Genomic DNA, 13444 nt, shown 5'->3' with positions numbered 1-13444 from the left:
TTACACTCCTTGGGGCCCCAAAGCCCTCCTAGCTTAGGACATCCTTGTGTTGCCCCTTGGCTCTCTGCCATACCTAATGGCCCACTGGAACAGAGGCTGAGGTGGGTGCAGGTCTTGAGTACAGGGTGCCTGTGTGGCCAGAGCGGAAGATTTCATGTGTGAGGTAAGTTGGGACTGAGAGGCCGGATGTCAAACACCAGTCCAGCTCTGGCCCTTGGCGGAGATTCTCAACTTGACTGCACATTGTGAGTCAGGGGAGATGATTCGAAGTGCAGATTGCTGGGACCCACCCCTGCAGATTCTGATTCTGTAGGTCTAGGATTCGATGTGAAAATCTGTTCTTCTCCTTGGCACCTCAGGTGTTTTTTATACAGATTTTGACCTGGATAGAAGCCCACCTGCTTAGAAACTTCTGTGTAATCCTAGCTCATTCATTGTCTTCCTGAACTCTGACTTTGTTAAAATACTGAACATAATACTTGAGAAGGAGTTGGTGAAAGTATTAGGCAAGATTAAATGTGTTGATAACAGGGATTTGTAAGCAGTGAATATTGTGCCACATAAATATCAGTTATTATTCTGACTCAGCTACTTAGTAGTTATGTATGACCTTTGGCAACAACTTAATGTCTTTGTACTTCAGTTATCTCATCTATAAAATGAGGATATTAATAGTACCCATCTCACCATGGCATTGTGCAGAGTAAAATGAGAAAATACTAAGAAGGGTGCCTAGCATGTAGGTAATTCATAAAATGGTAGATATTATTGCTGTTATAACTCTTAAGTACTTCAGAATTTACTTTTGAGCATCTATTGTGTGCCATGAATAGGCAGCCATGAGTAGGGTGACCATACGATTTATCTTTCAGACTGGGAGACTTTGATAGTTAAAGGAGCGCTGTTAATAATCATACTGGGATAAGACGTATAAACTCAATGATCCTGGGTAGACCAGGGTGCATGTCACCTAATCAAAATGAACCAAAGATGAGAAGGTTTGTGAAGGGGGCTTCTACCAGCAGTTCTCCTCACCTCTACCCCTTAAAGATGTTAACGTCTCCTCTAAATAAATGTTGAAAAAATACATAAGGGTTATTGGCTTTATGGAGTGCCAAATTAGGGTTCCTCCTCGGGACCCCCATGTATATTTGACTCCACCTAAAAGCGTTCTGCTCCCAGCCATAATGTATTCCAGCTTTTCTTCTTCCCAACTCAGGTCTCTCAGCTCTGACTTTGCACATCCTGTTCCCTTTTGCCCAGAATGCCTTTCCCTCGTTTTTGAGTTTTCTAGGGCTATGATAACAAAGGACCACAAACATGGTGACATAAAACAACATACATTTGTTGCTCAGAGTTCTAGAGATCAGAAGTCGGAAATCAAGGTGTTTACAGGGCGATGCTTCTTCTAAAAGCTCTAGGGAAGGGCATTTCCTTGCCTCTTCTAGCTTCTGGTGGCTCTTAGCATCCCTTGGCTTGTAGCAGCATCGCTCCAGTCCCTGCCTCCATTTTCACTTAGAGTTGTCCTCTGTGTGACTTTGTGTCCTCTCTTCTTCTTATAAAGACACCAATTACTGGATTTAGAGTGGGCCTTAAGTCCAGGAGGATTTCCTCTTGAGATCCTTAAATAATTACATCTACATAAACTCTATTTCCAAATAAGTTCATATTCTGAGGTTCTTGATAGATATGGATTTTAAGGAGATACCATACTTCCTTTAGTTGGAAGAAAATTAAAATGGAAGAGAGGTTAGTGCCTTCTTTGAAATCAAGGCACTTAGGCTGAGCCCAGGCTTCCTGAAGCCATGCCTTTGTCTTGACTGGCGAAGGCGGTGAGTCCAGATCCCCTCAGAAGCTTACTTATAATTGGACTCCCACCTTGCCTTTCCTCTCTCTCTACCAGGGTGGCGGAAGTAGCTTGAGTAACATAGGTGCAAGTAAAACGTGATATCTTTAAATCCATGACCTGACCTGTCACATGTGGGTTTTCATTAGCTTCTGTTAGAGACAGATGCAAAATGCTAGCTGCAAACTTCAAGGCACTTTCTCTTAGCCCTCAAAGTTTTAATATCCACAATGGATTTTTGTAAATTTCTTCAATCGATTTATCCCGGGGGAAGACTGCATGGGCCTCTGAGCTTTTCTTCTGCTCTTATACCCTGAGAACGTTTATATTATGAAAATATAAACAAACAAACAAAAAGACAAAAAGCAAACAAGAAACTCAGTCAACAATTGTAAAGGAAATTCATTATAGATAAGTTCTGTTATATAAATTTAGAAAAAAATGTTTTGTCAAAGACAATATTTACCATTTATTTCAGAGTAAAGGCCCAGAGCTGAGAGTGCTTGGTCATGGCCCCAGCACATACAACCTTCTCATTCACCTGCAGGGGATGGTGCAGCCCTTGGAGCAGCAGTCTGCTCCCCTGCAGAGCTATGGCCCTCGAGGATGTACTTCAGAGGGCCTTTTGGCCTTAACACATTCTTTCTCCTGAACAAATGATTACAAGAAAGAATTAGTTAGGACCAACTGCTGAAACAGAAGGAAAGAATACCATTTATCCTTTCTTGTAGTCAGATGACAGAGTCTAGGAATTTGTCCCGATTTGCTCAGACTTTCAATGCCATCATACCAGCCAGTGTCTAGAGGGCAGCTCAAGCAGACATCTGCTTAGAGTACAGGTGTGGAAGAGGATAGCAGTTTCATGTTTTATTTATCCCACGCAAAATAATTGTTGCATATGACATAAGATATCCAGATTGTGAAACAGGAGCTGACATGAGTAACTATGTATTGTATTTATATCTAAAATTTAAACCTGAGGCTGGAAACTTATAAGGAATTTATAGCCAAGGTGTGAAACTGTTTATCTCTGTGTCAGTTGTTTAAAAAAATAAACATGAATGCCTGTCAGTTCTTGTTTCTTCTGTGCTGTTGAAGAGCCCAACTAAATATTTCTATCCCTCTGTGAGTCACTCAAGCTCTGGCCAGGGCCCAAGGAACATGCAACACCCCAGTTTACTGACTGACCCAGGTGAGGAGGGTGGCGCTTGGCTGCATTGTCTTACATGGCAGTAGGGCATCTCCCTGACTTAGTGAGAAACTTTTAGTATTTGAGAATAAGTGATCCCTGATTACGTTTCTCCCCTCAAGAGTCTACACTCATCTCTTTTCTTATAGCTCTGGGTTAGGTGTGTGACTGGATAAGGAAATATCCATTGCTTCCTCTCCTAAGAGATTTTTTGTTTGTTTTTCATGACTTTTTTTTTTTTTTTTCCTGGGGATGGATGTAATTTAAAGTAGTCAGTAGTTCAAAATTACCACTCTGGCTTTCCACTGATTCCACATAAACATTTTTTTTTTTGTTGTCTAAGAGTTTGTTTTAAAGTCATGAAATAAAATAAACTTATTCTGTTCCAGTTGGCTACTGACTTATTGCAACCTTGAAGCAATGAATGAACTTCCTTCCCTGGGCTTAGTTAGTTAGTTCCCAGTTCTACAGTGACCAGCATTGGGCTGAAACCAAGCAAGGGGCACACCTGCTTCTCTTTGGTTCTGAATGAGGGGACAGGACCACATGCTGTGTGTTCACCCAAGAGAAAGCATTAGAATTACAGCATAGGAGAGATGGGTAAAAGGAAGGGGCAGGGGAGGGAGGGGGAGAGAGAGAGAGAGAGAGAGAGAGAGAGAGAGAGGGAGAGAGAGGGAGAGAGAACCAAAGGGAAGGGGGGAGGAGTAGAGATCATCCAAAGACCATCACATTCTTTTAGAAAGTAGAATTATAGGAGGGATGAAGAGAAGAAAACCAGAAGCAAACTGGGAGGCTAATTTTTCGGGCCTAGAAAGGAATAGGCTTTAAACAAGAATAAAAGGTTTTTTAATCCTTTAAAGTTTTTTTTTTTCCAGTTTGTTTGTTTGTTGTTTTTGGAAATGGCCCCAAAGCTACAAAATATCGTTTTTGCACATTATTAGCAAAATCTCTTTGACAATACAGGTGTTATTGTTGAGTTGGGGAAAGGGAGAACACAGTGAGAGAGAGGTGGTATGTGAAATGACAGTTTGGGTGACAGTTGTCTGCTTCATATTTTTTTCCCCAGGGTTGAATCATTTGAAGGTAAAATATCTTTAGGAGGAAGACGTAATAGAGATTATTATTCAAGATTCCTCTTTTTGTCCTGTATGCACAAGAAGGCGGGTCTGTTTGTTAACCCTGACACTCCTCCACAAGCAATACCATACATTGTATGTAATGATTTGTAAAAAATTAATTTAATTATGTTAAAATTCCATATATATTTAAATTATTTATAACAATATATCATAACGTGATAAAGTAATGTTTAGAGAAACGACACTGGGGGGGCATTTCTTGTAAAGTTTACAACATAAAACACAATTTTAACTTGGTTTTAGGCATAGGATTGATTCCCTGTTATCCTTTGTGTTTAGGAAAGGGTGGGCATGGATGAATGGAATCCCAGTCCTCACCTGTGCAACAGCGCTAACCTCTTCTCACAGTAAATCATTTACTCCATAGCTAAGGAGAGCAGTCAGTTGATTCTTGCTTTGTCTCCTTCCCCTCCCCACTGAGCTCCCTCTGTACAGGTCCTAATGAGTAGTGAAATGGCCCCAGGCCTGCCATGGGAGGGACTTGAGGGTGACATGGCTCAGACCCACACTGGCTAATTAGTGTGGAGCTAATTGACCTTTCCCAGTAATTGTATTACTCAGCCTTTGGCAACCAGAGAGGGGGCCTTTCATTATCTCTGTGTAGCATAATACCTTTGATCATAATAAAAACTAGCTGTGAGAAATGTGAAGTAATTCAAAGCATAGATCACAAAGTATATGTCTTTTCAAAGTCTCTATTTTTTTAAAATGAAAGACCAAGTTGAAGGAACAGTTTTTATTCTCATCCAATTAATATAAACTGGCATTTAGTGTTTGTTCACCACTGTGGATGTGAACTAGAGCACAAGAGAAAGAAATCAGTGGGAATAGTTTCTTTTTGGTTATTCTGACTCGCACCGAACGTCCTTAGCTCATGTTGTCTTTAACCACATTATCTCATTGTTAGCAATAACCATACAAAACATTTCTGAACCATTACATTTAAAACTACCTTTAAATAACTCCCTAAATAATTGCCACATTGTCTTTCTTTGACATAGAAAATATACTACAGTAAGTCCCCTACGTACGAACAAGATCTGTTCCAAGAGTGTGTTCATAACTCCAATTTGTTCGTTAAGTCCAACAAAGTTAACCTAGGTTACCCACTAACACAATCGGTTATATAGTACTGTACTGTAATAGGTTTATAATACTTTCACACAAATAACACATAAAAAAACAAACACAAAAAATAAAGAAAACATTTTTAATCTAACAATACAGTACCTTGAAAAGTACAGTAGTACTGTATTAAAAACTCTGGTGAAATAAAAAAACAACTCCGGTGGGCTTACACAAACATCTGTTAGATGTTCTTTTTAGAAGAAGCAAGTAATGAACATGCTGAATCTTTAACAACCAAAAAAAAAAAGAAGAAAATAAAAGAAAATTTATGCTGTGTTAAAGTGTTTCTTTAAAATTATCTAAGAAAGAGCTCCTTAATGCCAAACTCATTTTTAAAATTGAAATCTGATAACATCATTGACTATTAGATTAGGAAATCTTTTATCTGATAATTCTTGGCTGATCATATTATTTTCTGGGGGAAAAAATGCGTGCTATTAAAAATTCAAATGAAAATCCGAGATTTTCAGGCCTTAAAACGTAAAGTTGGGATGCAATAGGAAGTAGGGTAGCCTTCCAACTGTAATTATTTTAACCATGTTTTATGATAAACAAGAGTTTAACAGAGTTGGAGAGAATGAAAATGAATGAATAATATCGAAGAGATTGAAGGCAGCCCAGTCTAATTTAAAGAGCATGGAAATTTGTATAGCAAGTATAGTGATGAATGTAGATTGATCAGTGTGCTTATAAAATAAACTAGTCACTTCCCAGGCAGTCCAGTGGTTAAGACTTCGCCTTCCAATGCAAGAGATATGGGTTCGATCCCTGGTCGGGGAGCTGAGATCTCACATGCCTCGCAGCCAAAAAACCAAAACATAAAACAGAAGCAATATTGTAACAAATTCAATAAAGACTCTAAAAATGGTCCACATCAAAAAAAAAAAAAATCTTTAAAAACAAAATTAAAAAATCAACTCGTTGGAGGTTGTGTCTAACGTGTATCCTTGTATGATGAACTCAGAAACGTGGGGAGTCCAAAGTGGGATATTTGAAAGAGCATTGGGCTAAGAGCCAGAAAACATGGGCCGCGGATCTGGCTTTCATTTCCTAATTATGTGTCATATTTAGGCGACTCACTAAAGCCATCTGACGCATTTCCTTACCTCTGCAATGGCTGCAGCAATTGGCATGTGCTCCACAGGATCATGGAGTCATTCAACAAACCCAGGTGGAGTGTGTACTATGACCACCAGGTCATTACAGTAGATACTGTAGATTCAGCATTAGGAAGATTTAGTATCTTTTCTTGAAGATGGAATTGTCTGGTAACAGAGAAACACATAAATAGGCAGTGCAACCCCATGTGACAAGTGCTGTCTTCTCGGGGTTTGGGATCTGCAGGGGAGCTGACTTAAAAACAGCTGAAGCTGGCACCGACCTTTGGGGGTTGCCAGCCTTGTTGCCAGGCCACCTCTACCCTGTTCTTACTTTGCATGGTTTGACTGATGCATCTATAACTGGCACTGATTCTTATTTCATTGTCTTGTCGTCCTGTTTGGTTTTGTTTTTTATCAGACCCACACAAACTTTCTTCCATGGCCTCCAGGTTGCCCGGGTCCCAGTGGCTGTCTTCTCAAGTTTTTAACATATCTGGCTCTTCGAATCATTCCTTTGTACCTGAAGCAGATCCATTGCAGCTTCCAAACCCCGCTCTTCACCATGGCCCCTATAGATTTGTCCTCCTCTGTCTATCCCACCCACTACCTCACTTCCTCTCTGCAGCCACATAGTGGAGCTCGGGAGAGTCAGAGAAGGTTATCGGGAGTCCTTGGCCTGGGTTCCCATCCTGGTTTCATACTTAAGAGCTGGATTACGTTGAGCCTGTTATGAATTTCTCTGTGGCTCACCTTTAACTTCTGTGAAGTGGAATAGAAATGAACAACAGAGACAAGTAATGTTTGATGGGTTCCCATCCTGGTTTCATACTTAAGAGCTGGATTACATTGAGCCTGTTATAAATTTCTCTGTGGCTCACCTTTAACTTCTGTGAAGTGGAATAGAAATGAACAACAGAGACAAGTAATGTTTGATGGGTTCCCATCCTGGTTTCATACTTAAGAGTTGGATTACATTGAGCCTGTTATAAATTTCTCTGTGGCTCACCTTTAACTTCTGTGAAGTGGAATAGAAATGAACAACAGAGACAAGTAATGTTTAAAGAGCTTAGTTTGTGCCAGGCACAGTTCTCCTGGCTTTACATACAACTCACTTCTGGATGGTAAGAGCAGCTCCCTTAGTTCACTATGGGGATATTAAACAACTTACTACATCTGAAGACCTTGTAACACAATCTGGAGAGTAGTACAAAGCTCAAGCATATTATGTATTTATTTTACTTTTATTATTAATGTAATTGTTATCGGCATAGCACGTGAAAGCATTTTGTTAATATGTGACATTATTAACTATTTTTGAAACTCATTATTAATCATTTTAAAGATTATCTGTGTAACCCTTCTTTAAGTGCTTGGACAACATTCCAATAACTTTTCAATCCTTGTTAATTTTTCTTCTTAGAGTGACATTACTTATTTTTACAATGTTTCAAAAGGTTAAGAATATCTTGAAAAGCATTCTCAGGTTTTTCAAATTTTTCTTGTTTTCAGTGTTCGAATTATATTACCAGGCTGTCAGATATTTGAATTCCAACTACATGTCCTCAGAAGGACTCCTTTTCGGAAAAGGAAAACTACATCAATTTCTTGTATATCGTGGAATAATGGCCAGTTGGATGAGAGGTGGTCATTGGTTGGCAGACAACTCCCGTAGATGTTTTATTAATCCTGGGGTATCTCCAAGTCAGAGGTCCTGGAGAGAGAGTCCATTGTACTGAGCTCTCAGTCCCTGGTGGGACAACAGCTCTGCTTGACGGCACAAGACCAAGCCCAGCTGGGTGAATACCCACTTGTTATGTCCACACTAAACGACTTATGTCACTGCCTTACTTGTTGAATTAATGACTTGTTATAAGGAAAACACAAATGTACTGTTTCCTCTTTGCCAAGCAATATTCTGGTTATTGAGGAAACAAAGATAAATAAGGCATTGTTTTTGCCCTGAAGAAGCTTAAAACAATGTTTGAAAACTCTGCTGTCTTCCCGTGAAAATCTCTACCTCCCAAAGCTGAGGGATCGTTCATATACCAAGAGAACTAAATATTATTTTGGGCTTTGGAGTGGCTAGACAACTAAACTTTATCTAATTTATTGCCCATGGGATATGTTATTAATGTGGCTTTGAACTGAACTAACATGATGGTGCACTTGCACCATCTGGCAAAGGGACTGCTTCTGAAATCAACAACGTTTTCTACAAGTGAGTCAAAGAATTAAGCAGTTAATGGTCTCTGAACCATGGATGGAGTCTCAGGGAAATATGTTCTATAAATATCACTATAAGTACTGAAATCTGTTTGGGATCTTCCTACTCCCCTTTGCAGCTCTACTCTGAGCATTAGGAAAATCTGGATTTGAAAGGAAAACCTCAGTTTTTTTATTTTTTCCATATTTGTCCAATTTTAGCAGCCCCTGAGAATTTGCTCAGGTTCTTCATGTGTTTCCTGGCATCTGAGCATATAGTGATAATTTTTGTATCAACTTTTAGTTCGCAGAAAGCCTGGAAAGTTACCAGAATAACTGTCACATTTGTCGATTCTGCTTATTCCACCTTCTTTATACATTTTCCAAATAAGATTGTGTGAATGGAGCAGCCAAAAAGGATTCTGAGGTTTTATTCTGAGGTTTTATCTTTATACAAGATAAGGACCCACCTCTTTAGTTTTCAAAACTCATAAATGATGATAGTGATACTGACAATTATATATTGAGTTGTGACTGGATTGGGTCTGCACTCTGTATATGTCCTTACATCTCAGAGCAATCATCAAAGTTGGTAATATTATTGCTAATGACATATGTAGAAACTGAAGCTTATGCAGGGAAAGTAATTTGCCAAAAATCACGCAGCTAATAAATTACACCTATTTGACTTTGAATTCCATGTTGCTTCTCTGCAGTCTTCTTGCTCCCCGAGGAACACTTCAGGTGTTGTGTGTATGCGTCGGTAGCTGTTTATATTTGTTCATTCATGCATTCTTATTTCCTCTCAGTCATTTACCTTTTCAATTCATAGATGAATTTTCTACATCTACTAGGTTCAAAGTGCTGTGTGAGGCATTCTGGTAAATAAAAGTAGAAGTGTAACCCAGTCGCTGCTCTTAAGGAATTCTAAATTAAGTTGGAGGATCAGACACACACACACACACACACACACACACACACATACACACACACACACACACACACACACGATGTCCAAGCTCTGATCACTGCAGTGGAAGAGCATAGCAGGCAGATTACCTGGATTCAGATGAGAGAGAAAGACATTATTTTTATCTGAGAGTATCACATGAAGCATGTACGTTATGACTGTGGAGAGAGGAATTTTATCTGACTGATTTTTTGAACCTTTTGAAAAGAGCACAATATGGATGAAAATCTCAGAATATGTTAGGATGCTAATTCTCAATTGTTTCTCCTTATTGCAAAGCACACGTCCTCACATGCCCACATTTGAGTGTACTCAGATCTTGATGTTGGTTTGTTTGATATGACTTAGGCTAAAGGCTTTGTACAGTCTCTAGAGTGCTGGCCGAGCACTGAGGTGATGGTAAATGGTGGTAGAACGTCTGTTAGTCCAATTAGAATGGAAAAAAGTGTATTGTCAGCGATTACTGCTTAATGAACAACCACAAGATCTCAGTACCATACATTAATAACCGTCTCTTTCCCTTGCATCTTCAGGTCATCTGGGGGTCTGCAGCCCCAGCCTGCATTTAGCTGGAAGACTGCTCAAGCTATAGGTGGGGTTGCACTTGATCCTCTCCATGGCTTGGGCTCAGGTCTGCGCCATGTGTGCAGTTCTGGGGCCCAGGCTGAAGAGGTGGAAACTTCCAGGGATTCTTTGTTGATAGCCAGGGCAGTGGTGAAAATATACTCTAAAACCCTGGTTCAGTCACATCTGCAAATGTCCTATTAGCCAAAGCTGATCACATGGCTTAGCCCAAAATCAAGGGCAGGATGAAGGGAGATGAGAGTGAATATTTTTTGAAGAATAATATAATCTACATATATAATGGAGAGGAAAAGACAGTTGGTCTAGAAAGGAGAAGAGTCTGAGCACACTTGAAGAAGATAGTAAGATGTTAGACTATATTTAACCAGTAATAGTGAGACACTTTAAAAAGACTATGTAGAAAACACCAGAAATTCTTGTACAAAAGGTTTGCGGGGCAAGACAAGAGGTAAGGAAGTAATTACAAAGCTCTTGTAATGATGGAGGCCTAAAATGGGGAGGTGACAATTGGGATGTAAAGGAGCTGAAGATGTGAAGGGAATTTCTGAGTCAGAATTAGTTACTCTTGACACCTTGCTGGATGTAACAGTAGGGAGGAAGGTTCAAAGGTGGTGAAGCCCTCTTTAGAAAACAGGAGAATGATTGGAGTTTTAGGTGGGAGGGGAAGCCTTGACACTTGGATAACATGAGGGATGGTGGTGCCTTGACAGAAATAGGAAGTCAGCTAGGGGCGGACTGAGGGGACAGAGATTGACACAGAGTGACCACTGCTGAGTAGGAGCAGTCCTGGGGAGAGCTGGGAAACTGCGGGGACAGGCGGCAGGAAGAGGAAGTGTGTTGACGTGACCGAGACCCGAGACACGGGACCAGAAGAGATCAGAGTGGAGGCCATGCTGGTGACCTTCCTGAGTGGGCGAGGCTGACAGCAAGCCGTGGTGTGTGCGCAGGGAGTGCTGATGAGTGTCAGGCACCATTCTTACAAGTCTGATAGAGATAACACGGCACTTGGGGGGTTAGGATTGTTACCAGTGTTGTTGTGTTTTGCGTGTGTGTTATTTAAACTTCCTAAGATGAGGGAGAATGGCAATGGGGGGTGTTGTAGAGAGAGGAGGGTCCTCGCTCTGTGGGAGGAGGGACAGACCGATGAACGACTGTGTCTACCCAGTAGATATTCTGAAACAGAGATTTAACTTAAGTTAGTATAGTTTCTGTCCAAGTAAATTATCTGATGTCTAACTTTCTTTTCTTTTTTTATGCTTTTATTTTATTTTAATTTTTATTGGAGTATAGTTGCTTTACAATATTGTGTTAGTTTCTACTAATTCTACTAAATTTTAAAGTCTTATGTTCATACACATTAATATATAGATACAAAACATTTTTGTAGGCGTCCACTGATTTTAATTGTGAGATTGGATGAAACAGTGAATGATCCGAGATGGCACTGGTACCCTGTCCTCTGGCTTCACTGGCCTGATGGTGTGATTGCTGGTGATGTCTGAGTATACATGGAGCCTACTGTAAACAAGTGTATGGTAAATTCTAGAGAAAATTGCCTTGTAGTTGATAATAACCTACTCTGTGCTTTTTAAAACAGAAATGAGTGCTAGCATTTAAATTTGAAAATTATAAGGACATATTTCCAGGAAGTCAGTTTTAAAAGCATACTGCTTTTCAGTATGGTTATGTATGCAGTGTGATACATGTTTCTTTCCCGTTAGATTTCATGTCCCTTTGAATATTACTTCAGTTTTCGTCTGTTGTCGTGTTCCATTTATCCCCACATTGCAGTTTCTGGCCCCAGTTCAATATTAACACACACATGTGTAGGTGTTGGCCCCTGCTGCAGGGTGAGTGTGCCTGTCCTGATCAGTCAATCACATGTGTCACTTTTCTTTAAGTTCCATGACTGCATACAGACATTGGACATAAACCAATGTCTTTTACACACTCTAGAACTGATGACAAATTCAGCTCCTCCTGGTGTTTTAATGTCTGCCCTTTCTTGTTGTGTTTTTGTTTCACTCTCCCACAGAGCTGTGACCTGGATCAGCAGAGCATCGTTCACATTGTGCTCAGACCCCAGAGAAAAGTCCCAGAAAGGAGCACAGCTGGAAGGGACAGCCCGCAGAACACTGCGGGGGGCTCTGAGAGGGAACCTGAGAGCCTAACTCGGGTGGACCTCAGCAGCTCCGTCCTCCCGGCCGACTCAGTGGGTCTGGCTGTTATTCTGAAGGATGACAACGAGAATGGTGGCCCACCAGCTGGAAGGCCAGGTAATTGACTGGCTGTGGCTAGTAAAGCATTTTGTGCAGTAGAATCTCCACGAAGAATGGCCTCACTATGGTGTATTTAGTTCATGACAAGTTCTAAATCACCAGAAGGAGACATGACTAGAAGGAGAGTACGTGGATGTAAAATTTGAGGTGACACATTTAATAAGTACAACGAAACAGAGCTATCATATTAAGAATGAACGTAAGGGATGGGGAAGGTGTCAGGACCATAGTGATAGTATCTTGGGTTTACTTTTGGAGGAACTAGGGGTGGTGGGGACATGTGATACATTGTGCTAGGCTCAAAATATATGATTAAGGTACCTGTATGTCCCTCTCAACTTTTGCCTTTGTTTTCTTCTATTTCTTATTTTCTTAAAATACATTTTGGTTGATTATGTTTCTGATGATATAGAGAAATGTTAAAAAAGGAGAAAGAGAACTTCAGAGGTAATTTAGTCATTTGCAGGTTCTAAGAACAAATGACAATGTCAGTAATATCCTTTGTGTGAAAGAATTCTTCCTTCTTTATGCTACAGCCCATTTCAAAAGTTTGTTTTGGCATGAATGACAATCCCTTTGTTATTCTGACAATATTAGTATGTTTCCTTTAGTCTTTTATTCTCCAGTCTAAATAGTCAGAGGTACAACAGGATTATTTTTGACTGTGTGTGACAGAAAACACAAAGTAATAACAATGACTCGGCAAGGTAGACGTTTATTTCTCTCCCACGTGCAATAGGTGAAGACGTAAGCAGCCCTGGGCTGGTACGGCTTTCACAGTGTCAGAGAATTTTGGAACCACCAAGATGGAGGCTTCTTGCTAAAATTACTAAATAAAATTTAATTAATATTTTTAAAATCATAGATGAAATTGAAAAAGAAAAAGGAAATTTTCCAGGGGTAAGTGAAGAAGTAGAAACAACACAGCTGTCTTTAAATAAAGGAATGAATAAACCAAGAATTTAAGTGCATGGTGCTCTGGTGGCCCTCAGGTGGTTGTGGAAGG

At 40.1% G+C, this 13444-nt stretch overlaps 1 protein-coding gene across 12 annotated transcripts in view; it reads left to right on the top strand.

The window, feature by feature from the left end:
- The window catches only part of AGPAT4 (1-acylglycerol-3-phosphate O-acyltransferase 4), a 1412586-nt gene that overhangs the window by 425970 nt on the left and 973172 nt on the right, over positions 1-13444 (top strand). For 11 of the 12 annotated variants that reach the window (XR_013830736.1, XR_013830737.1, XM_079939090.1 and 8 more), the window contains exon 3: positions 12195-12435. Coding sequence is in view for 9 of the 12 variants with exons in the window: in XM_079939090.1 (XP_079795216.1) it covers positions 12195-12435 (241 nt within the window). In the remaining 3 variants the exon portion in view is untranslated. Of the gene's footprint in view, positions 1-12194; positions 12436-13444 lie in introns of those variants that run through there. The other variant, XM_079939082.1, reaches the window with a different exon arrangement.

Source organism: Stenella coeruleoalba, assembly GCF_951394435.1.
Source record: "Stenella coeruleoalba genome assembly, chromosome: 12".
Classification (NCBI taxonomy): domain Eukaryota; kingdom Metazoa; phylum Chordata; class Mammalia; order Artiodactyla; family Delphinidae; genus Stenella; species Stenella coeruleoalba.
Note: the sequence above shows the minus strand (reverse complement) of the source record. Positions and strands in the feature narration are given on the sequence as shown.